This window comes from Gopherus evgoodei, chromosome 2 (genome assembly GCF_007399415.2).
Source record: "Gopherus evgoodei ecotype Sinaloan lineage chromosome 2, rGopEvg1_v1.p, whole genome shotgun sequence".
NCBI classification, from domain to species: domain Eukaryota; kingdom Metazoa; phylum Chordata; order Testudines; family Testudinidae; genus Gopherus; species Gopherus evgoodei.
In genome coordinates this window covers 260013258-260037388 of record NC_044323.1, presented here as the reverse complement: position 1 = coordinate 260037388, position 24131 = coordinate 260013258, and the positions used below count along the sequence as shown (strand labels likewise).

At 38.5% G+C, this 24131-nt stretch overlaps 1 protein-coding gene across 12 annotated transcripts in view; it reads left to right on the top strand.

The window, feature by feature from the left end:
- Window positions 1–23878, top strand: part of UBR5 (ubiquitin protein ligase E3 component n-recognin 5) — a 160715-nt gene extending 136837 nt beyond the window's left edge. For 8 of the 12 annotated variants that reach the window (XM_030553626.1, XM_030553617.1, XM_030553620.1 and 5 more), the window contains 17 exons: window positions 1410–1582; window positions 1664–1798; window positions 2487–2707; window positions 5630–5750; window positions 5836–5934; window positions 6352–6595; window positions 9000–9111; window positions 10179–10323; window positions 10634–10764; window positions 11393–11453; window positions 14007–14182; window positions 17015–17099; window positions 18685–18840; window positions 19304–19417; window positions 21299–21443; window positions 22129–22214; window positions 23255–23878. In XM_030553626.1, coding sequence (XP_030409486.1) covers window positions 1410–1582; window positions 1664–1798; window positions 2487–2707; window positions 5630–5750; window positions 5836–5934; window positions 6352–6595; window positions 9000–9111; window positions 10179–10323; window positions 10634–10764; window positions 11393–11453; window positions 14007–14182; window positions 17015–17099; window positions 18685–18840; window positions 19304–19417; window positions 21299–21443; window positions 22129–22214; window positions 23255–23467 — 2417 coding nt within the window. In that variant the 3' untranslated portion in view covers window positions 23468–23878. The remainder of the gene's footprint in view (window positions 1–1409; window positions 1583–1663; window positions 1799–2486; window positions 2708–5629; window positions 5751–5835; window positions 5935–6351; window positions 6596–8999; window positions 9112–10178; window positions 10324–10633; window positions 10765–11392; window positions 11454–14006; window positions 14183–17014; window positions 17100–18684; window positions 18841–19303; window positions 19418–21298; window positions 21444–22128; window positions 22215–23254) is intronic. The other 4 variants (XM_030553625.1, XM_030553624.1, XM_030553621.1 and 1 more) reach the window with 2 other exon arrangements.
- The last annotated feature ends 253 nt before the right edge of the window (window positions 23879–24131 follow it).

The window sequence follows — 24131 nt, the reverse complement described above, 5'->3', positions numbered from 1 at the left end:
AATTTCTGCCATATATCAAGATGGGACATCCTTTATGCTTTTTCCCCTTTGGCTTAATAGTAGAGCCCCGCAAATCTGTGGCTATCTGCTTTATATCCACGGATATCTGCATATGTAGATATCTGCAGACCATTTTTGCGGATTGGCTGCAGATACAAAATTTGTATTTGCACAGGGCTCTACTTAATAAAGCTTTAACTACACTTTTTTTTTTCTGGGTGGGAATTTTGCTACTTCAATATACCATGTAAAATGGTGGGACGGAACAAACAAATATTGAAGTAAAGCTCTTTGTTTTTAGTAATAACCCACTTACAGGTATCACTTTACAAAATTTCGTCCATCTTCTAAGTGTGTGTGTCTTCCTGTTCGATGCCCCCCTCACAGTAGAGAGAGATGATTGCAGCTGAGTTATTTCTATATTATTTTTACAGTGGTAACAAAAGTTGGAACTTGATCAGGACTCATGATTCCAAGTTGGTACAAATTGTTGCTAGCACAACTGGGAAAGTATCATTGTGCAAGAATACAGAATACATAAACTGAGTGATTTGTTTGGATTATTTTCCCAAGTGAATGAGTGTGGGGAGAGAAGGTGCAGGCTTGTTGTTCTGCACCCAATTTAAAATACCAGTGCTCAGATACAGTGTGGTGCCATTTAAATGCCAGTTAGGTATTGCATGGTTCAACTGACATGACTTCAGACTGGGGAGACAGGAGATCTGGAATGTATTTCCAGCCCTGCAACTGATTTGTGACCGTAAGGGAAGTTGCTAACCTTTTCTCTGCCTGTTGTATTCAATTATAAAAAGATCAGGAAGTCTGATATGTTAGGCTTCTTCATGGTGATCCCAAACTGTGTGGGACTTGCTTCTCCACACTGTTCCTGGCTCAGGTAAGATCATTATCTTTGCCCAGTCAAAACTGTTCTAATTCATCTGAACAGTGGCAGCACTGAATGGGCACAGTCAAAGGGAGAGGTGACCAGAGCAGCCCAGCAGGGTTAGGTTTAGGGTAACTGAAGGGAATGAAAGGAGTGACTGGTTGAGTTACCTCCTGATGTAACAGTGCTACTGTTCAGACTTCTGCCTGCAGCAACAAATGGCACTGTCAAGGGGAACAACGAAGAGGAACAGCTCAAAGGCCTTAATAAAATTTAGGTTTACTGGCAGTATCTTGTAAAATTACTGCAGGTTTAGGGATAGAGACTGTGTTCTTGTCCCTCCTACCAATTACCAGTTCATCTTACATAAGCTACAAAATGTGTGATCCTCTAGTATATTTAATTTCATCTTTGGCATTTCTTGGCTTTTAAATCCTTCACTTCTCATCCTTAATGTACTCTTAAGGTAAATTTTGTATAACCTTTCCTAAGGTTTTTTAAGAGTAAAAACTTTTCTGATATTTAGGTGCTACACTTAATGACAAGGATGATGACTCCCTCCCAGCGGAAACTGGCCAAAACCATCCATTCTTCCGACGGTCAGACTCCATGACGTTCCTTGGTTGTATTCCACCCAATCCATTTGAAGTTCCTCTGGCGGAAGCCATCCCCCTGGCAGACCAGCCACATCTTCTACAGGTGACACCAGAGACTGTATGCTTGAGGACACTTATTTGTAGTTTGTTTTTCATTTCTAACTAAAGTATGTTGTTTACTTAGCGTGCTTCTATTAATTTTCAGCCAAATGCTAGAAAAGAAGATCTATTTGGCCGTCCAAGTCAGGGTTTATATTCATCCTCTGCCAACAGTGGGAAATGCTTAATGGAAGTTACAGTGGATAGAAACTGCCTTGAGGTACGGTTACAGGAGTTTTGTTTTATTTCAAAGTATGTGGCTTATGAAAGCTGCTAATACAATGTAATCCCTTTAAAACAAATAAGACAGTTGTTGTGAATGCTTCACCACAGGAAAAGCATGACGATAACTTTTAAAATAGTGGTGGATCTAAAATAGCCTGGTAAAATTTTAAAACTTACAAAAGTGTGTTCATAATATATTTTTACCTGTTTGAAAAAACAACTTATTTTAAATAGATACCTTTTAATAATCAAGTGCATGCTCTGATTATTTTTTCAAGGCTACAGTAATTTTGGGGGATTTAATTGAAATGCTAATAAATCAAGACTATTTGAGAGGAAAAGGGAATAAAAAATTCCCACCTCTGGAATGTCCTATTACGATCACCCAGAGCCTGAACTGTTGCCATCTTGAAGTGCCTTTGTGCTCGAAATTCTGCAGTGTGTGGTCTGTGGACAAGCTAAGTCTATCATATATTAAGTGAAGTTCTGTATAAATAAAAAAAATCAACAGGAAAATTACACAAAGGGTCTTCTAAAATTTTACACACTAAAATTGTGGTAGAAGCGTATTCATCTGCTCATGAAGGACAGTGTTCAGTTTTTTTATTTCCTTCAGGATGTCTAATTTGAAAAAGTTCATGGTCTGTTTTTAAAATGTAATTAAATGACATCTCCTTGTTTAGGTTCTTCCAACCAAAATGTCTTATGCAGCCAATTTAAAAAATGTTATGAGCATGCAAAATCGGCAGAAGAAGGAAGGAGAGGAACAAAATGTGCCGACAGAAGAATCTGAGACTTCAAAACCAGGGCCTTCAGCTCATGATCTTGCAGCACAGCTGAAAAGCAGCTTGCTGGCAGAGATAGGACTGACAGAGAGTGAAGGGCCACCTCTTACATCATTCAGGTACTCAAGGAGTAAAATAGAATTGTTCTATAAAATAGTGCTAAATTAGCATATAATCTTACGGCGTTTCAAACCTTTAGTAAGAAACTATTGGAAGTACTTAGAGACTGAAAAATACTCAAGACTCTTCTGAAACAGTTTCAAAGTTGGTTGGATGCAAAGTAGTACAGACAGATGAGCAGAGGTGGATAGGAAGATGAACTGGAGTGGAAGCCTTTTACTTTTTACATAGTTTGTGTCCAGAGGAGGATTAATTGACTTTCTAGGTAGCCACGTTCCACGCAGGAATTGGCACTATTACTCTCTGTACTGAGAGTCTCATTTGGGTACAAAAGATCATTTGATGGGCTTAGAGATTCAACTGCCTTCATTATTAGTGCCCTCCAGAAGAGAAGATTGAGGTACGTAGGAAGGGTGGACAAGCTGGTACTCAGTTTGTTTTGCTACCTCTTCTAGATGAGATTTTGGTCTCTAAAGTAATGATCCAGGATCTTTTATAGCACCAAAAGCACTAAAAAAAATCCACAAAAACCATGTCGTTATGAAATTGTTAATATTGAAATGTATAGCAGTGAAGTCCGCTTAACACCTAAAAATGTTATACTTTCTATAGAATAATTCCTCTACTTACGTGTTGTTTTTGTTTGTTTGGTTTTTTAATTCAAATAAATTTAAATAAAACATTTTTAATTTAAGTTAAATTTAAATTTAATAAATATGTTTGAAAATGAACAGCTAAGGGATGCAGCAGCTTTGCTCATACAAACACTCTCTGACTTACACAATGATTCCGTTCCAGAAAGCCTTGCTTAACTCAAATTTTGCGTAAGTCGGAAACGTATACCCGTGCATTACGCAAAAATTTCTGCAACTCAAAAATGCTATTTCTGGCTTATGGAACTTTTTCCGTAAGTGCGGATATTTGTACGTTGGGTCTTGTGTAACCTAGGGAGTGTGTGTACTCCTTTTCTTCCTATCTCACCATGCAAATTACAACTCCTCATTGAACCTAAATTGTGTTCCTTTGCTGTGTTCTGAAATAATGTGTGTGTACATATATAAGAAATAATATGAAACTTAGAGCTCAATATTTCATAACTACATAATTCACAGGATTAATTAGCATAGATCAGAGTGCCATACATTTTATGTTTGAGTAATATTTTTATCAATGCACAGGTAAACATTCTCCTTGAAATTATGAAATATAGTCTGTTGTTTAAATATATGTAGATGTGGCTAATTAGTATGTTTACTGTTTGTAATGAATAATAGTAGTAAAATACCATATTTTAAAGTGCTTTGGAAACTGATTTCTTCATAAAGAAATGCAATCTTCCAATCCCCTAGTAATTTTAACTTTATGTATGTATATATGCAAAGGGGACATTGTTGAGACTGGATAGGGAGAAGTTACTTGCATGGTGAGATAGAAAGTAAAGGACTATATGGCATGAGAAAAGTGGTTCACCTCAGAACTTTCCTATTTTTGAGGGGTTTTTGAAGTAGAAGAATTACTTGGAAGACAGAATATATTTTCTAAGTGATAAGACGTCGCTGATGCATTCCTTAGCCTAGTTTAGGAAATAGTTATGTTTTTGTTAATGAATTGTGTAGTTGTTTTGGGTACCATACAGTTATGTTGGGTTGGCAAGTAAGACACATTCCCTGAACGTGCATCCTGTAACATTCCTATTGTCCTGCACCCACTTCTGTGCCATCTTCTGTGATGTTCTTCTCTGTGGTTCTGTTATCCCTTTAATTTTCCCATGATGCACCACTTTTTCTTTCCTCTACATATGACCCCTTCTGTTGACCCCCTCTCCCAAAACCTCCATTTCTAAATCTGAAATTGTATTTCCGTGTCACTCCTCCATATGCCCCCTCTCCACTCCCACACTCTTGCTTCTGGCTCAGCTCAGCAACTGGAGTCATAAGGTCATTTTTTATATATCTATAAATGCTTTTTAAAATTGATGCTCTTTTTGCACTTAAATTCAGTTTCTAACACTCCTCACTCATCTCACATACACGCCCTCCAAAAAAAAAAAAAAATCCTAAAAGGCAATTCACAGTTAGATTAGCAAAATAAATCTGGAGTTTCTAGGCCAGCCCATCTGAAGAGATGATGAATGGGGAAAAGTATTAGAATAATGTTGAAGTAAACAAAGCTAGTTTTGTAACAACTTTAAAACTCTGACTTTTACACAGTTTCCTGAAAAAGCGTATCCTGAGATGATATGCAGAATTTCAGGAAGAGTGGTGTCTCTTTGGAGAAGTTAGGAAGGATTTGAAAATTAGACATAAAGTGGACAGCTGCTTACCCCTCCATTATTTTAAAAAATAAATAAATGATAATCACCAACTTGGTAGGCATAGATGTATTTAATTGGGTAGGCTTTGAAGTATTTCTTGCCAGCTTTGTGCAATGAATAGTAATTTGTGAAAGCTCATCTACTCCATCTCCTATGTATTACTTAACTAGGAGAAATGCCATAAATTGCATGTGAGCTGATTTCTGAGTTGTATTTTTCAGGAGCTCTTACGGCAAAATCATATCCCTTATTGTAGCTTTCAGTTTTATCACTTAAAACTTTTGTTATAGGTGACGGCTGTCATTAATAATTTACAATGCCAGTTAAAGTTTAAATTTTGTCCAGATCTTAACAACAAATGATTTAATGTTTAAAGAGAGGTGAAAACAATATCTAGTTTCTGAGTCTCTACATTTAAACTTTCAGTTCAAACTAGAACATGAGCTGACCTGAAGCTCCTGTTTCTAGGTGCTAGAAAATCAGGGAATTATTCTGAATGCAGTGATTAAACAAAAGTAAAAATATACAACTGAGTAATATCAGAGGTTAACTTAGTGTTTGCATTTTTTAAGTATTACAGGTTTGTTTTTTCTCCCTGTTCTACCAGGCCCCAGTGTAGTTTCATGGGAATGGTTATTTCTCATGATATGTTGTTAGGACGCTGGCGCCTTTCTTTAGAACTGTTTGGCAGAGTGTTCATGGAAGATGTTGGAGCAGAGCCTGGATCGGTATGTATTTTCTGTGTGGAAGATCGTAGACCGCATTTTGTTTGTTTACATTCTACAACTAACTTATTATTTTCTTTTTTTAAAGATCTTGACTGAATTAGGTGGCTTTGAAGTAAAAGAATCAAAATTCCGCAGAGAAATGGAAAAACTTAGAAACCAGCAATCCAGGGATTTAACATTAGAGGTGAAAAATAAGTTTTTTTTTCTGATTTATAACTTAATTAAAAGTTGAATGCAATGAAAAAAACATCATATTATAATTTTATATTCTGTTAAAGATTTTAACACACACTACAGTAATCTGTGTTTTAGTAATTTGATATAAAGTTATTTTTCAAACTCTGTAAGCAAACATTTTGGAACACTTTTCAAGGCAGGGATTTCCGGTGCACTGAATAGTGCTGAGCTGCAATTACTGTGTAGTGTTATGGATTCCTTCTTCTGGTAACTCCTTCCAATCATAGTATTTCATGGGAACTTTTATTCTGAAATACTAAAAATCCTCTTGAAATAACATTTAAAGCTGAAATTAATATTTGTTCTTTTGCTGTGGCAGTAGTTACAGAAGGGTAAACCTTAATTTAGCCTATGTATTTGCTAGGTTGATCGAGATAGAGATCTTCTAATTCAGCAGACGATGAGGCAGCTCAACAATCATTTTGGTCGCAGATGTGCTACAACTCCAATGGCTGTGCACAGAGTAAAAGTTACATTTAAGGATGAGCCAGGAGAAGGCAGTGGTGTAGCACGAAGTTTTTATACTGCCATCGCACAGGCTTTTCTATCAAATGAGAAACTGCCAAACCTAGACTGCATCCAGAATGCCAACAAGGGTACCCATACAAGTAAGTACCATAGAGAAGGTATTCCATGGCTACCATTAATCATAACTGTGGACACGCTTTTCACTTTGGAATATTAACTCTGTTTGCTAAAAGTTCAATATACATTAGAAAAACCAGAAATAACTAGTGGCTATAACTTCTCCCCTCGATTCCCTGAAAATGTGCATCAGCCTTGTCCTGAAGGAACTTTCTCCAGCCTGAAAGGGTACATCCATTCAATTCTTTACCTCTTGGCCAAAATTGCCAAAAAGGGATACTGATTTAGTATTTATTTGTCCACTTAGAAGCAGATGAAAACCGTCAACTTACTTCTCTTAGAATATAAATTAGCCATGAGTATCTACTATATTTGCACATTGCCAATATGGTTATGAACAGACAATTGAAATGTGGAAGGCTTTATAGCCCATGACCATTCCATCAAGTCTCACTTCACTCATATCTCAGGGATGAAGTGGTGTGCTGTACCAGCACTTCTCTTGTAGAAATTTAAGTTCAGTTTCTGCAGAAACTAAATTTTTCATGGCGGGAAGGGGAATATCTAGTTCTTGCAATTTCCTAGAGATGCTGAACTTGTGCTGGTGCAATGCTGAGTCTTCAGGAAGACTAAAATAACTCTAGGAGCTGCATGCTTACCGACATAGCTGAGGTAAAAGATCCTAAATGTAATGGAGCCACTGTGGGTTTGCTGTGGTGGGAGCAGCTTGCATAGCAACTCTACTTGGATAGTTTGGTGTGACTGGAGCAGCGCAGAGGACTGGAGAACATCACTGTGAGATTCAGACTAATCGTCTACTACCAAAGTCTGTAGACGTAATAGTAGTGTCATTGGAGTCACTGTACAGCTGTTCCTTACCTACACAGTATTTGGGGGTCAGGATAATAGAACTAGAATACTTAGTACTAACATGAGTGCAGGGGACTAAACTAGATGACCTCTTGAGGTCCCTTCCAGTCCTACGATTCTATGATAAGAATGGCTCTGTTTCCCCACAATCCCTCTTAGAACCTCCGCTCGGATAATTTTAGTTGGAGTTTGTGTATAGTTCTACGTTTGATCTGAACTTACAAACTTTCTCTGTTTATCTTAGTTGTGTGTTAACTGATTCCTAATGACTTTGTAAAGTCCATGTCAAAAATTCAATTGATCGCTTTAGCAGAAACATCCAGCTGCTCTGAATGAAATATCACCTCCTCTGACTCTGTACACAAATCCAATTTCCATAAATGCTGTTTCTGCCTAACCCCTGTATTTTATAATCTCTCAGGGCATATCTACACTTTAAACTTAAATCAACCTATGTTAAGTCAACTTTCAGGCACTGTAGTAATTATTGAGGGTCGTTCATGTCCATGCTGACGTTCTTCTGTCGATGTACGTCCTCACCAGGGCCACGTCCAGACTACCTGCCATATCGGCGGGTTAAAATCGATTGCTCGGGGATCGATATATCGCGTCTAATCTAGACGCGATATATCGATCCCCGAGCGCACTTATATCTATTCCGGAACTCCATCAACCCCAACGGAGTTCCGGAATCGACACGGAGAGCCGCGAACATCGATCCCGCGCCGTCTGGACGGTGAGTAATCCGATCTTAGATATTCGACTTCAGCTACGTTATTCACGTAGCTGAAGTTGCGTATCTAAGATCGATTTCCCCCCCCCAGTCTGGACCAGCCCCAGGAGTGCTTCCCCTGACTTAAGAATGGCAGTGAGGGGGACTGAGAGCCAGAGCTCTCAGTTTTGTGTCCAGCTTCCTGTGGGAAACCTAGCTGCCCCATCCGCCTCAACTCGCCGCCAGGAATGGGGAGCCTGGGCGGCAGCCCAACTTGGATCAGAGACCAGGCAGCAGCCCAACTGTGGAGTCAGCTTTCTTGTAAATTTACAAGAATGACTGCCAATAGATGTAACAACGCAGAGTCTACAGGGACACTGTGTCGCCTTAACTACACCAACATAAGCCCTCATGGAGGTGGTTATGTTGGTGTAGCAGGGCACTTACATTGGTGGGAGCAATGCTGTAGTGTGTTCACGGACATAATTAGGTCGACTTAAGGCAGCTTACATCGACCTAATGCTATAGTGTAGACCAGGCCTTGAAGTACATATAATAGTGATTTAACCCTTTAACAGGAAACCACCATTTGAAACAGGTTAATAACCTAGTCTGTGATACAGAAAACACATCCTTAGTATTTGAAACGATATACCTGGCATAAGACTTCAAAAGTTGTAAAATAAACTATTAACTAGATTGAAGTTTGAATCCCATTGCGATCTGCTAAGCCATCCAGTCCACTAAAATTGTGCTCATTTCCTGCACAAGCTATGGAATAAAGAGGTTGGAGTACACTGCATTGTATAAGTATGAGAAGTTTAAAACATTTTTTTCCTTTTCAGGTCTGATGCAGAGATTGCGAAATAGAGGGGAGAGAGATCGGGAGAGGGAGCGAGAAAGGGAAATGAGGAGGAGTAGTGGCTTACGAGCTGGTTCTCGAAGAGACAGGGATAGGTACGTGATTTATCTGTAATTATGTCCTGGTCACAAGTATTTTATGAAATAAGTCAGCGATTCTCCAACTGTGGGGCAGACCTCCCAAGAGAGGTGTGAGCTGTGTGGTTTTGTTTTTTGAAAAGAGCTCTGGCTTTCAGCCCCAGGCAGCTGGGCCTCATGCAGAAGGGCTATGCACACCCAGAAGGCAGGGATAAAGGGGACAGCTGCAGTCCTGCTGTCCCAGGGCTGACAGCCCAAGCCCTGCCACCTGGGCTTCCCCCCTGCAACCCCGAATCCCTCATGGGTAGGCAGCCCAAGCTCAGGCTCTCTGTCTCCCCCCACATCCCTCACTTTGGGGTGGGAGCAGCAGCACAGAAGTAAGGGTGGCAATGGGGCGCTAAGCCTGCTGTGAAAAATGATATTGACAAATATCAGTTTTCACATTGCCATCCTTCTGTGCTGCTGCTGGCACGGCACTGCTTTCAGAACTGGACGCCCAGCCAGCAAATGCTGCTCTCTGCTTTGCCTTCAGAGCCTGGTGGTGGTATATGTATTTAGGGGAGCTGATCAAATAAGTTTGAGAACCACTGAAATAGATGAATTTCTATTCTAAATTTTGGACTTTACTTTCTTCAAACTGAGAGGATACTACGCTTCTCTCTTTCAAGACAGTCGAGCACTTATTTTGACTAACTTCCATATTCTTTTTTGAGATTTGTTTTATAAATACATGCGCTAATGAATAAGCCCATTTCAGCATCACAAGACTGCTGTTCAACCTCATCTCACAAATCACTCCTGTCATTGCAGTTGCCAAGACAAGAAATGCATTACAAATAACACCATTGTTACTTGGTGGGTTGTCCACCTTGTTTCCCCAAAAGAGCGACAGAGTTCAACTCTGTTCCCTTCGCAAACCTTTATATCCAACTAACTACATGGAATATTACAATTGTACAAACTGGTCTGTACTATTTTGTCTGTACATAAATATTATGATCCTAGAACTTCCTTTGCAACTAACATACTCTTATCAAGTTTCACAAAATATAAACCAAGAGGGATGTAAACTGTCATTTTTAAAGGGACTTTAGAAGACAGCTTTCCATTGACACAAGGCCCTTTAGACCAGCCTCAGAAGGGAATCCTAGTGATGATCCTGATCCTCTTCCAGCACATCGACAGGCCCTTGGAGAAAGGCTTTACCCTCGTGTACAAGCAATGCAACCAGTAAGACCAATCTGTGCAGTACATTTAAGTCTATTGTTTTTGTTACTATGGGTATCTTTCACTCAAGATTTATTTTCTTTATCTTTTGCTTGTGAAATTCATGACTTATTAAAAAAGTTGAATTCTATAAGGGTATTTTTCTGTATCTCGTTTGTGACTTTCTCTAGTTTTGTATTTCTACAACTTGTCATTTGACTCACAAATTTGTTTTAAAAATGTTGGGTGTATTAAGATTTTCATAAAACCATATTTGAAAGTGAGAGCACTGAAGGAATGATGGGACAGTAAGATCTTGAACTCTTATTTCCAGGCATTTGCAAGCAAAATCACAGGTATGCTACTGGAGTTGTCCCCTGCTCAGCTGCTTCTATTACTAGCAAGTGAAGATTCCCTTAGAGCAAGAGTTGATGAGGCTATGGAACTCATTATTGCACATGGAAGGTAAAGAATAAATAAAGATTCAAATAAAAAAGGAAGGCTGGTCTTGTGGTTTAAGACAGTGATCTAGGACCCAGCAGAACTAGGTTCAGTTCCTTGCTCTGTCACAGATGTCCTGTTTGCCTTGAGCAGGTTACCTAATATTAGTACCCTCAGTTTCCCTTGTCTTTTTAGATGATAAACTCTTTGAGGCAAGGGCTACTTCTTACATTGTGTATGCACAGTACCTAGCACAGTGGGACCATTATCTTGGTTATGCATCTAGGTTCTACTGTAATATAAATAATAATATGGTATTCTTGTTTGTGTTTTGCTTTAAAACCAAATTGGCAAGAAACTGCACTTCACACGGTTTGTTTTCACAACCTGGTTACAATGGCTTACAATGTTTCTCCTGTCCAGCTGTAGAGATTAGTTGAGGAAACTCAGCTGTATACATGCATAATAAAGAATTGGCAGTCTTGTTCCTTTCAAACGTTTCTTTACTAAATTCTGTTTTCAGAATTGTATCTAGTTTTATTATTTTGACTTTTCATTAAAAAAAAATATAACTCTTCTTCTAATTCCAGCTCAAAATGTGTCTATTAATTGATAATGGTAAATTAAATTTTGGCTTGCCTCTTCTCCCCAGGGAAAATGGAGCTGACAGTATCCTGGATCTTGGGTTGCTAGACTCCTCAGATAAGGTACAGGTAAGGGATCTGTTTTGCATCGGGTTCATGTGTGAACTGAAGGAAATTTAAGATAAGTTATATTGACTTGCCATAAAAAGATGTATGTTCTTAAAAATAAATAATGTAACAACCTGTAAATGACCTGCCATTTTGCCTCAGTTAGTTATCTCCTCTTGTCACATAAAATGTAGGGCTGTCAAGTGATTAAAAAAATTAATTAATTAATTCAAATCAATTGCGATTAATTGTGCAAAAAGATTAATAGAATACCATTTATTTAAACATTTTTGGATGTTTTCTACATTTTCATATATTGATTTCCGTTACAACACAGAATACAAAGTGTATAGTGCTCATTTATATTTTTGATTGCAAATATTTGCACTGTAAAAAACAAAAGAAATAGTATTTTTCACTTCACCTAATACAAGTACTGTAGTGCATCTCTTTATCATAAATCATAGAATATCAGGGTTGGAAGGGACCTCAGAAGTTCATCTAGTCCAACTCCCTGCTCAAAGCAGGACTAATCCCCAACTCAGTCATTCCAGCCAGGACTTTGTCAAACCTGACCTTAAAAACCTGTAAGGAAGGACATTCCACCACCTCCCTAGATAACCCATTCCAGTGCTTCACCACCCTCCTAGTGAAAAAGTTTTTCCTAATATCCAACCTAAACTTCCCCCCACTGCAACTTGAGACCATTACTCCTTGTTCTGTCATCTGGTACCAGTGAGAACAGTCTAGATCTAGATCTGGTACCAGTGAGAACAGTCTAGATCCTTCCCTTTGGAACCCCCTTTCAGGTAGTTGAAAGCAGCTGTCAAATCCCCCCTCAGTCTTCCCTTGTGCAGACTAAACAATCCCAGTTCCCTCAGCCTCTCCTCATAAGTCATGTGCTCCAGCCCCCTAATAATTTTTGTTGCCCTCCACTGGACTCTTTCCAATTTTTCCACATCGTTCTTGCAGCGTGGGGCCCAAAGCTGGACACAGTACTCCAGATGAGGCCTCACCAATGTCGAATAGAGGGGAATGATCATGTCCCTTGATCTGCTGGCAGTGCCCCTACTTGTACAGCCCAAAATGCCGTTAGCCTTCTTGGCAACAAGGGCACACTGTTGACTCATATCCAGCTTCTCATCCACTGTAACCGCTAGGTCCTTTTCTGCAGAACTGCTGCCTAGCCACTTGGTCCCTACTCTGTAGTAGTGCATGGGATTCTTCCGTCCTAATTACAGGATTCTGCACTTGTCCCTGTTGAACCCCATCAGATTTCTTTTGGCCCAGTCCTAATTTGTCTAGGTCCCTCTATATCCTATCCCTACCCTCCAGCGTATCTACCACTCCACCCAGTTTAGTCTGCAAACTTGTGGAGGGTGCAGTCTACACCATCCTCCAGATCGTTAATGAAGATATTGAACAAAACCGATCCCAGGACTGATCCTTGAGGCACTCCGCTTGATACGAGCTGCCAACTAGACATGGAGCCATTGATCACTGCCCGTTGAGCCCAACGATCTAGCGAGCTTTCTGTCCACGTTATAATCCATTCATCCAGCCCATAATTCTTCAACTTGCTGGCAAGAATACTGTGGGAGATGGTATCAAAAGCTTTGCTAAAGTCAAGGAATAACACGTCCACTGCTTTCCCCTCATCCACAGAGCCAGTTGTCATAGAAGGCAATTAGGTTAGTAAGGCATGACTTGCCCTTGGTGAATCCATGCTGACTGTTCCTGATTACTTTCCTCTTCTCTAAGTGCATCAAAATTGATTCCTTGAGGACATGCTCCATGATTTTTCCAGGAACTGAGGTGAGGCTGACTGGCCTGTAGTTCCCCGGATCCTCCTCCTTCCTTTTTTAAAGATGGGGACTACATTAGCCTTTTTCCAGTCATCTGGGATCTCCCCTGATTACCGTGAGTTTTCAAAGATAATGACCAATGGCTCTGCAATCACATCCGCTAACTCCTTTAGCACCCTCAGATGCAGCGCATCCAGCCCCATGGACTTGTGCTTGTCCAGCTGTTCTAATACACAGTATTTGTATGAGGTGAATTGAAAAATACTATTTCTTTTATCATTTTAAAAGTGCAAATATTTGTAATAAAAAATAATACAAAGTGAGCACTGTACAATTTGTATTCTGTGCTGTAATAGAAATCAATATTTTTGAAAATGTAGAAAAACACTGAAATATTTAATACATTTCAATTGGTATTCTATTATTTAACAGTGCGATTAATGATGATTGATTTTTCTGAGTTAATCACGTGAGTTAACTGCAATTAATCAACAGCCCTAATAAAATGAAGGGTGTTTTTTACTGATTCTTTGCTGAAAGAATCTGCTTCTTTGATTTGTTGTTTTTTCAAAATAATGAAGTAAATGCTCAATTATTTAAAAATTCACCATTGCCAAATATTACCAGTGTTTTGAAATGGAGAGACTCAAAAATCTTTTGGTCCTATAGTGAGCTGGTTTCAGTATTCAATGGGTAACAAAAATTAGGATAAATGTTTGTTTGATTTTTAACTGAGATTCTAAATTAGCTTCTTAATCGTTTGTACTAGGAAAATAGAAAGCGACATGGCTCCAGTCGCAGTGTGGTGGACATGGAATTAGATGATACAGATGATGGTGATGATAATGCACCACTATTCTACCAACCTGGGAAACGAGGTTTTTATACGCCAAGGCCTGGCAAAAACACAGAGGCAAGGTTGAATTGTTTCAGAAACATTGGCAGGTACTATATTAAGCACATTTGCTAATCTTGTGTTCTCCTGGCATTTTAGATATTTTGATAGCTTATATTTCTCCAAAAATAAAAGCTGTAATAGAGTTCACTCATCTTGGGTTTGAAATCATGTGGGGGAACTTGAACAACTCAGTCTATTAAGTCTTGAGAGAAATCTTAAATTTTTTGTTAAAATTTGCACTAGTACCCCTCAATGTACATGTATGTGTGAGAGACAGAGAGAAGATAAAATGTTAGCATCAGATTTATTGCATCATTTGCATTTCCGGTCCCATGACTCGCTGGTCTCTGAATAGGGAAACTTTCTGTCAAAGGGAACTATTTTACTGATTTAGTAAACTAAAACTTGTATCTTTGTGCTTTTGCTTTCCCTGCCCCCTTTTTATTTTGCAAGTATGTCAGAGAAGCAGGTTCTTAGAAGTGCTCCAGTACCATCCACATTATGTCTAAGTAGCTCATGCACAGCCAGCAGAACAGACAATAACTGTCTTGGCTTTAATATCTGTGTCCAGATGTTGCCATGGGCCCTGAAATTCAAAAGTGAGTTTCCCTGAAATCATTCCTGATCCTCTCCCTCCCCTCGCCCCCTCCTCACCCCACTCCGGCCACAGTTTTCATAGTCTAATGCAGGGTCTGACCAGAATGTCTCAAAGGCAAACAGTCCTCAAATAAACAGTTGACCATCCTTGCTGGACATCATGACTATCAATATTTCCCACATCAGTAAAGCTCTTACAAAATAGGCTCTCAAGCTGTGTTTCCACAAACAACCTGCTAGCTTCAGGTATAGATGGACTCCAGGACCCCGATCATGTTGTTGGGCACTGACTTGAAAAACAAGGCCTTCTCTTCCCAAGAAAACAAGGTGTGTATCAAGTAGAACTCGCTCCAAAGACATTTCACTTCCCTAGACTTCTCAAGGCATGTTCTCAAGTGTTCTTATATATGCCGTATCACCTTCTGTCTGTATGATAGTAGTGCAGTGTACTTGGGCGTGAAGACATCAGTCCTTGGAGAAACTCCCAGCTAGTACAGAACCCTGCACTGCATTCTCAGCAATGTTGGCTACTTTGAGCCCATCAGACCTGGCCTCTGTTCTATATGTTGGCTTTCCAGAGACTATTGAGTAAAGTTCAAGGTCTCAGTCCTTATCTTCAAGGAGCTTAGTAGTGTTTAAAGAGACTGCTTAAAGCTCCAGGATGAGGACCTCGGTCAACAACTTGACTTCTGTGGCACAGTGGAACTTTCTACCACAGGAATAAAGCTTGTCTGTGCAGGAGACAATGCTTTCTCAGTGACTAGTCTGTCTGTGGAATAAACTGTGTCACAAATTAAGGGCTATCACAAACCTCACCACGTTCCACTCCAAATGCAAGGTGTTATTCTTTCACCTTGTCTTCTCTGACATAAATGCATAGTAGTGTGTATATTAAACAAAACACTACACTGCACAACTTCTCCCCTGGGGCATGGATGAGAGGAGGAGACTAAATCACATATGACAAAATTTAGTCGTGTTGCCTAACGCACTGCTTGAAGATTCTCAATACTACGTCGATGAGGGCAGAATAAGAACCTATTGTAGGATAGGATGAAGTTCTCCATTACACCATTTCCAACAGTAAAGGTAACTTTTCAGTTCTGAATATATTGTGAAGCCTTGTGTTGTCTTCCTACCATGTTGCTTCATCTCCACTGAAAATGTATGTGACAGAAGGTTGCCTCTGACATCTGTCATTGTACCACACTGTTCCTTTGTGGGATCATGTGCTTCAGAACAAGGCTTGTGACCAGTGTTTGCTCTGTTGAATAAGTAAATGCATTTTTTTGCACCTCATTGGCACTAATGGACTCAGTGCACCTGGCTGTGAAGTAGGTGATCATGAGAAAAACATGTGGGATTGCTCTGCTGAGGCACTTTTTAGAGCAAATTTGTGGAAGTCTGTAGGCTTATGCCTGGAGAAGAATGATACCCTTAAAAATCCAGTCATTTCTTGATTGTTTTGACTCCAGTACAGCAGATACTCTTGATTTCAGAAGAACCGTGTGGGAGTGTTTTGTCTGCCTGTGCTTTTTATTGTAACAACTAGCTGAACCTATAACTTCAAAGCTCATTCAGTCATTTGATATTTACTTACACAACCTGACTCATAATTTTCCAAACAGATTTATAGGGCAGGTATGTAGAGTTCTCTTCACACCTTTACAAAGTGAAATTGCTCAGCCAGAAGGCAGCCATCAAAATTCATTTTACCAGCCTTTTTGCAGAAATAGTTTTTGCCTAAGTTGTCCTGTTTTTTTTTTTTTTAATTTTTGGGAACCCTCTTATTTTATCCCTATTTTTGCTGACTCCAACATAAAATAGGTTTATTCTTTTCTTTCCACTAACAGTATTTTTATATTCTCGCATTGCTACTTTTTAGATATTTTCTTTCATAGTAATATCTGTGGAGATTTTTAGTCTCTAGGAGTCGAGTTCTGTTGCAGCAGGTATTTTTGAGGAAGTGATCCTTCTTTACCTGTGACTGTTCTTTCAGGAAAAATAGCAAATTATTTATTTTTTAAACAAGCTTTCCAGAAAAACACTCCCCATGGGACGAGGTACTGCATGCACCATTTCAGAAACAGTGGTTTCTTTTGGGGGATGTAGGCAGTGGGAAGTTTTAAATAAGAGGTTTTATAATTGGAAGCTAGCTTCAACCTGAATTCCAGAGTTAATTTTTTTTTATTTGAAATAGTCATGAAACTCTTTTGAATCCCACTACTTTAAACAATTTCCTTTTGTGATTTTCTAATACTACTCTTTTTTTTTATTCTCAGAATTCTAGGGTTATGCTTACTGCAGAATGAACTATGTCCCATCACGTTAAACAGACATGTTATCAAAGTTCTTCTTGGTAGAAAAGTAAGTTGATCACAGACATCTGAACTGCATGCATTTAAGTACATAAGACTTACATTTTTAAAAACAAAAAAATCTATTTTAAAATATATGTTTTGATGTTAACATTGTGTTTGTTTGGAAATACCCCTCGACCCGATATAACGCGTTAAAGCAGTGCTTGGGGGGGGGGGGCTGCGCACTCCAGTGGATCAAAGCAAGTTCGATATAATGCGGTTTCACCTATAACGTGGTAAGATTTTTTGGCCCCCGAGGACAACGTTATATCGAGGTAGAGATATGCTACATTTAATTAAAACAGTTGTGATTTTTTTTTGTTGTCTTACAATTAAACTGAGTTTGCCAAGTGAATACCAAGGAATTGACTGAGGAGGGTTTCCAGTTAATATAATATGCACGTGTGCTCGCTCTCTCTATCTCTAGCTGTCTATATTAATTAAAGATTTAAAATGGGACAGGGTTGATCTTCATGAGCAGAAAAAAGAAGGAAGTTGAACAAGCTGTGCTGTAGCATTAGTTCTCTCCTGCTCTTTACTATTTACAAAAAGGCATTTTGTTTAACAATTGAGAGAATTCTTTAATCAGATTTCAAATTCTGCTTCAGGTGTAGACATAAAATTTAAATGTAGTCCAGCAATTGCCTGTGTTTTAACTGTTTTAGGTGAAGACCACATTTTAATTATCTTTTGACAGTATACCTCTAAATATGGTGCCCGATGCAACAAACTGAACAAAGTTTTCCATTATCCCTGGTCTTCATTTTGGTTATTTAAAAAAAATAAAAATAAAAAAAAAATCAGAGCCAGTCTTTGTCCAAAATGGATGTGATTTTTAACAAATGGCGCAGGGGAATGGTGACAAAGGAGCAAGAGATTATGGATGCACAAGAACACCCCAACCCCTTTTCAAAACAAAAGGACATTCTCCCTGCTCTACCATCTGAGTAAAAGTTTAGGGGCACCACAAAGTACTGTCTTAGATGGAAAGACAGATAATTGATGGAGCAAAGGACCCCTAAAGGCAAAAAAGGCAAGGATCTGCTCAAAAGATCTGCTTGTTGAGGGTGAGGAGGGCAACTATTGGGCACAAATAACCTCCACTTAAAAGAATTTACAGCTGCTGGGAAGAAGCTTGCTTTCTGTGAAGGCGCAGGTGAATTTCCTTCCAGGGTTTTAGGGAGTGTGGAGATAGGAAAAGGAGTGATGACACACATGATCCCATTTTCAAATCCTGTTGAAAAATCCACCCAGGGTCTGTTTTGACCCATGCTGATTTATGGAAAGGATACATTCCAAGAGTTCAGTTGCCTAGATCTATAGTCATTCTTAGTGTGGGCAAATGCTTTACAACCTTCTCTGTGCTTTGCCAGTGCACTTCAATCTGGTGTTATGTTCCTGCACCTCAGAAAATCAGGATGAGAATGGAAATTACCTTTTTTTGTGATTCTTTCCAAGTGTTTGAGTGAATGTCTCATTACATGGCTATTTAGGTGCCTTATGCTAGTGTACATATTATCTGTTTCAGAACTCATTATGTTGAATATATTTATAAAAACAATGCTACATATCAAACATCTACCTTATTTTAGGTGAACTGGCATGACTTTGCTTTTTTTGATCCGGTTATGTATGAGAGCTTGCGGCAACTTATCCTAGCCTCCCAGAGCACGGATGCTGATGCTGTCTTTGCAGCAATGGATTTAGCATTTGCAATAGACCTGTGCAAGGAGGAGGGTGGAGGGCAGGTAGGTGCAAGCTGAACTTGACTTTACAATTTAATGTTACTGGTTCATAGCATGTCAAACCCCAGACAGATTTAGGGTGAGATTTTCTAAACTGTGTAAGTGTTCAGGAGCACAAAGATCCATTGAAAGTCTGTGGGATTTGTGTTCCTAAATCACTTAAATGTTTTTGAATATTGAACCCCTAGTATTTATGGGCTGTTTAATATAATCTAAATGAGAAATCAGCAGTACCAGGATTAATTGGTCTCATCACAAGGACTGGTTTTAAGTATAAGACTTCTGTTCATGGTAATAGTCCAAACCAGTAACCCACTGAAAATTTGTTTTAAAAGTGAAAAAGCTATATAGCACCACAATATATTTATTGCATACAGTAACAGAAATGATACTCTTGTTTTAACTGTTTTTTTCTGCTTTAAAGTATGTTTTTAAATCCTCTCCCCTTTTTGCTATTTCATCATAGGTTGAACTTATCTCTAATGGTGTAAATATACCAGTAACCCCTCAGAATGTTTATGAATATGTCCGGAAATATGCAGAACACAGAATGTTGGTAGTAGCAGAACAACCTCTACATGTAAGTGCTTTGTAATGTTTTGGAATGATACAGTCAATTTCTGCATATACTGTGTTCCATCCCAAGTTGTCCAACTTCTGAAGAGTATTAAACTTGGTTTCTTATTACATAGTTGTTAACTTAATTATGTGGAGACCTTGATTACCCTAAAAGCTTATTTGAATAGAAAGAAGGATGTACACTAAAAGGAAGAACGAAAGTTAGCTCAGTGACTAGTTAAAGTTCAGCATTTACATATAGATTAAAAAAAGATTCATATCCTGAATTTATATAATGTATACTGGGGAAATGCTTATCTTCAAAGACATATGGATTCTATTCAGTCTTCCATTTTTCTATATTTCTTTGTCAGCCTAGACTTATTTAACCTCTTAGCTCAGAGATTTAACAAGCCAAACTCTGACAGCATAAAGTCACTGGAGCTTCTGGCCTCCTTATGCCTGCTCTGTGCAAGATCAGTGTGGCTAGTGATAGCAGAATTTTTATTCTTACCATTCTTAATTTTTTAACAAGAAGCATGACCAGAATTTGTCAGAAATTATATTAAAAGTAAAACTTGGTCTTGTTTTTAGAAGCCTGTTCTAAACTAAAAGATTAGATATTTGCTTTGTGATCAGGACAATTTATTGGACTGCTAAACTGTTTCCAACCATTGTAGGCCATGGGATTTTAGACTTTGAAATTAAATTGTCCTTGCTGTCATTTGCCTCCCCACCTTCCCATGCCCCAAATTGCAGTTCTGACATGATTTATCAGTATCTCCTGAATATTCATTTCAAGAACATAATAATGGCTGTAGTGGGTCAGACCAATGGTTCATCCAGCCCAATATCCTATTATCCAACAGTGTCTGGTGCCAGATGCTTCAGAGGGAGTGAACAGAAAAGGTGATCAAGTGATCCATCCCCTGTCGTCCAGTCCTGGCTTCTAGCAGTCAGAGGTTTAGGGACACCCAGAGCACAGGGTTGCACCCCTGAGCATCTTGGCTTACAGCCGTTGATATACCTGTTCTTTGTGAAATTATTTAATTGTTTTTGAACCCAGTTATACTTTTGACCTTAAAAATCCCCTGGCAACGAGTGTCATGGGTTGACTATGCATTATGTGAAGAAGTACTTCCATATGTTTTTTTTAAATTGACTGCCTATTAGTTTCATGACGTGACCTCTGATTCATGTGTTACATGAAGAGGGTAAATAACCCTTCCCTATTGACTTTGTCCACACCATTCATGATATTAGAGACCTCTATCATATCCCCTTCCCCTTAGTTATCTCTTTTCTAAGATGAACAATCCCAGTCTTTTTAATCTTCTCTCATATGGAAGCTGTCCATATCCTTTCTGATTTTAGTGGCTTTTGAATGAGATACAGCTACAACATTAGATTCTAGGTCTAGTGGTTCTCAGGGTGGCAGATTTTTAAAGCACTGTCATAATTCCAGGAAGTGGAATTTGTGTAGCAGGCAGCAAGGTAATAAAAAGAATTGTGGATATATTGTAACTGACTGGGGCATAGGAAAAAATGGCTATATTGAAAGGTTCAAATTCCAGAGAGAGAGAGAGAGCGCACTTGTTTGTACTACCAATGGTTTGCAAGGTGCCACCCTTAAAAATAATTGTCATTTGGTTCCCTCAGTCTACCAATGCTTGTTGCTGGTCTGGGCCTGAATATTGCAAGTCCTAGACCGTGGGCCCAATATAGGTTCCATTCAAAAAGATGTTTTTACCAGTTTGAGATTGAACATGGAAAAGGTGAACGGCCGAGAGGAGAAATAACTGATATTTGTGAGCTGTGAACTTCATTGTATGTAACTTCTCAGAGATCCACTTAAACAGTAGCAAAGGTTGTCAGTGTAAAGTGAATCATGTGACTCTTTCAGGCAATGAGGAAAGGTCTGCTGGACGTGCTTCCAAAGAATTCATTAGAAGACTTGACAGCAGAAGATTTCAGGCTTTTGGTAAACGGCTGTGGTGAAGTAAATGTGCAAATGCTGATCAGCTTTACCTCTTTCAATGATGAGTCAGGTATGAAATTCCTAGTCTGTTTAGGAAATGAGTGGTACAGCTAGAAATTTAGTATTATTCACCTGTCTGTCCTTTTATGTAGAGATGAAAAAATTATCCTTGCTATCCAGCTTTTTCTAAGCTTAAAACCAGCTCTGTTCATTGACCTTAATGAATGGCTCTAAATATAATGTGCTAAAAGGATTTTCAGTGTGCTGGACCCTATTATTTGCCACTTTTAAGACTCTTTCCCTCAAAATGGAAGAGTACAATACACAACTCTTCTGAGGGTACAACCTCAGTATCACTATATAAATAATCCATCAGAATGCAAGGAGAGCAAATTATGGGTTGCTATTTTTTCCTGCCAAATCCTGGCCTGACCATATATTTAGAGTTATGATTGATGTAATGTAATATTTTAAAGAAATATTTCATTGACCTGTTACAAACTTAGATACAGCTAGTTAGTAGATCATACAGTGTCTTAATTTTATTAGTTGTTTACACCAGTGTTCTTAAGTCTAGTCCTTACATTCAAAAGTGTTTGCATTAGTGTTTGACATAGCATTGTCCTTGTTCCTGGTGTGCAGGTTTTGTTGGGAGGGGGTAGTGACACTAAGTATTTTACTTGCTGGCATGTATAAAACATGCTCTAAATGTTCCTTGTCAAATACATTTAATGTAATTATTCTGTTTCAAACAGGAGAAAATGCTGAGAAGCTTTTGCAATTCAAGCGTTGGTTTTGGTCCATAGTTGAGAAGATGAGTATGACAGAAAGACAAGATCTAGTAAGTTGTCCTTCCCCTGTAAAAGGTTGCTTAAGACTGTTTTTCAACAATCAGTATTGCTTTTCAGTATTTTTTTTTTTAATGGAACAGTTTTCTACACTGGTAGAGTAGCAGTAGTACTTGGGAGTTTGTGCTTTCAACTCTTGAGACTGAATATGAAATCTAGCTTTGTTCACAAGAAAATTAATATTGGTGTATTTTTCATTGTCCATATCTCAGAACTCTCAAGCACATTTGCAGTCCCTGTTTGAGAGGTTTCACACTGAGTAACAGGTGGGCAGAAAATCAGGTTTGAATTGCTTTTATAGAGGATTGGAAAAGTTTGCTTGTTATGCACTGTATACCCCCACTCTTTTTTTTTTTTAATGTTCTCTTTTGATAACCTCAGAGATGTGAACCGTCTCATTTTTGAATGAACTCCGCAAAGAAGAAGAAAAGCATTGGTGTAAAAAGAGAAAAATCTAGAGCAGATTGGTTTAGGCAAAGGGAACTCAGGGTGCAATTCAGTATTCACTTTGCTCTGCAAGAGAATATTTCACACTTCTAATACTTTTCAAGTAAACTCTTGGTACTGCAACTTCCATTGCTAGCTATTAATGCATTTGGTATCAGTGCTTATTTTATAGTAATTTGATGGATATAAAATGGCTAATTTGATTATATAAAAATTTCTGATACACAGACATTATCTTCTTCCCAAAAGGACGGGAAATCCCAACTTCCTGCACCAAGATGTGGTTAATATTTGGAGAGTGTTGCTTCTTTTGATAAATTGCTTCAATAAATGTGGTGTTATATATTTGTAGTTGGGAGAAGAGAAGAAATGACTGGGAGTAAAACATTGTCGTAATAGTGCACAGCCACTGAGTCTCTACACTACAAGGAATGTTTTATGATCAAGCACCATGATTGCCCTGTGACTTTCCCATTTTACTCATGTCAAAATAATGATCAGTATGTGATACCAATGTTTGTACCCTGGAGTCAGTTTAAATATTTCTAGACCAGCAAAAGTTACAGCCTACTTTCTATTCTTTTAGGTTTATTTTTGGACATCAAGCCCATCATTGCCAGCTAGTGAGGAGGGATTCCAGCCCATGCCATCCATTACAATAAGGCCACCAGATGACCAACATCTTCCTACAGCAAACACTTGCATTTCTCGCCTTTATGTCCCACTCTATTCCTCTAAACAGATTCTGAAACAGAAATTGTTACTCGCCATTAAGACCAAGAATTTTGGTTTTGTGTAGAGTATAAAAAGTGTGTATTGCTGTGTAATATTACTAGCTAAGTTTTGTAGATTTTTCCATTTGTCTATAAAAGTTTATGAAAGTTAATGCTGTCATACCCCTGGTGGTACTTTATTGATTAAATGCAAACATTCCTGTACTAAGTTTGTAACCTACAGGCCTAAGGAGCACTAGCAATGTTTGACTGTAACAGTTCGCTAGTCAATAACTTCTTGGCCTAACCCCAGCCAAAGATGACAGCAGAACAATATAATTTACACTGTGATTTATCTTTTTGCTGAGGGAAAATATGTAAAATGTTCAGAAAATACACTGCTGCCTTTGTGAAAAGTGTTTCAGCAAAGGTTCTTGTATAGAGGGAGTAGGGAATTTCAAAATAAAAAATTAAGTATGTTCTGTGTTTTATTTTAACTTTTTTTATGGTGTTCAATTTGTGGTTGGCTGCAGTTGTGTATCATGTATATTGAACTTGTAAAAAGTTCTTCACAGTTCAGATCTAAGAGTTGGAATCATTCACTTTTACTTATGAAACCACTTTCATTGCAATTTCTGTTCTGATTGCATTGAACTCTGGCACATTAGATCCCATCACTAATAGATTGCATGTAATCTGTACCTTTTGTGAGGTTTTTTGTACATATGATGAGGCCAATGCACATTACTT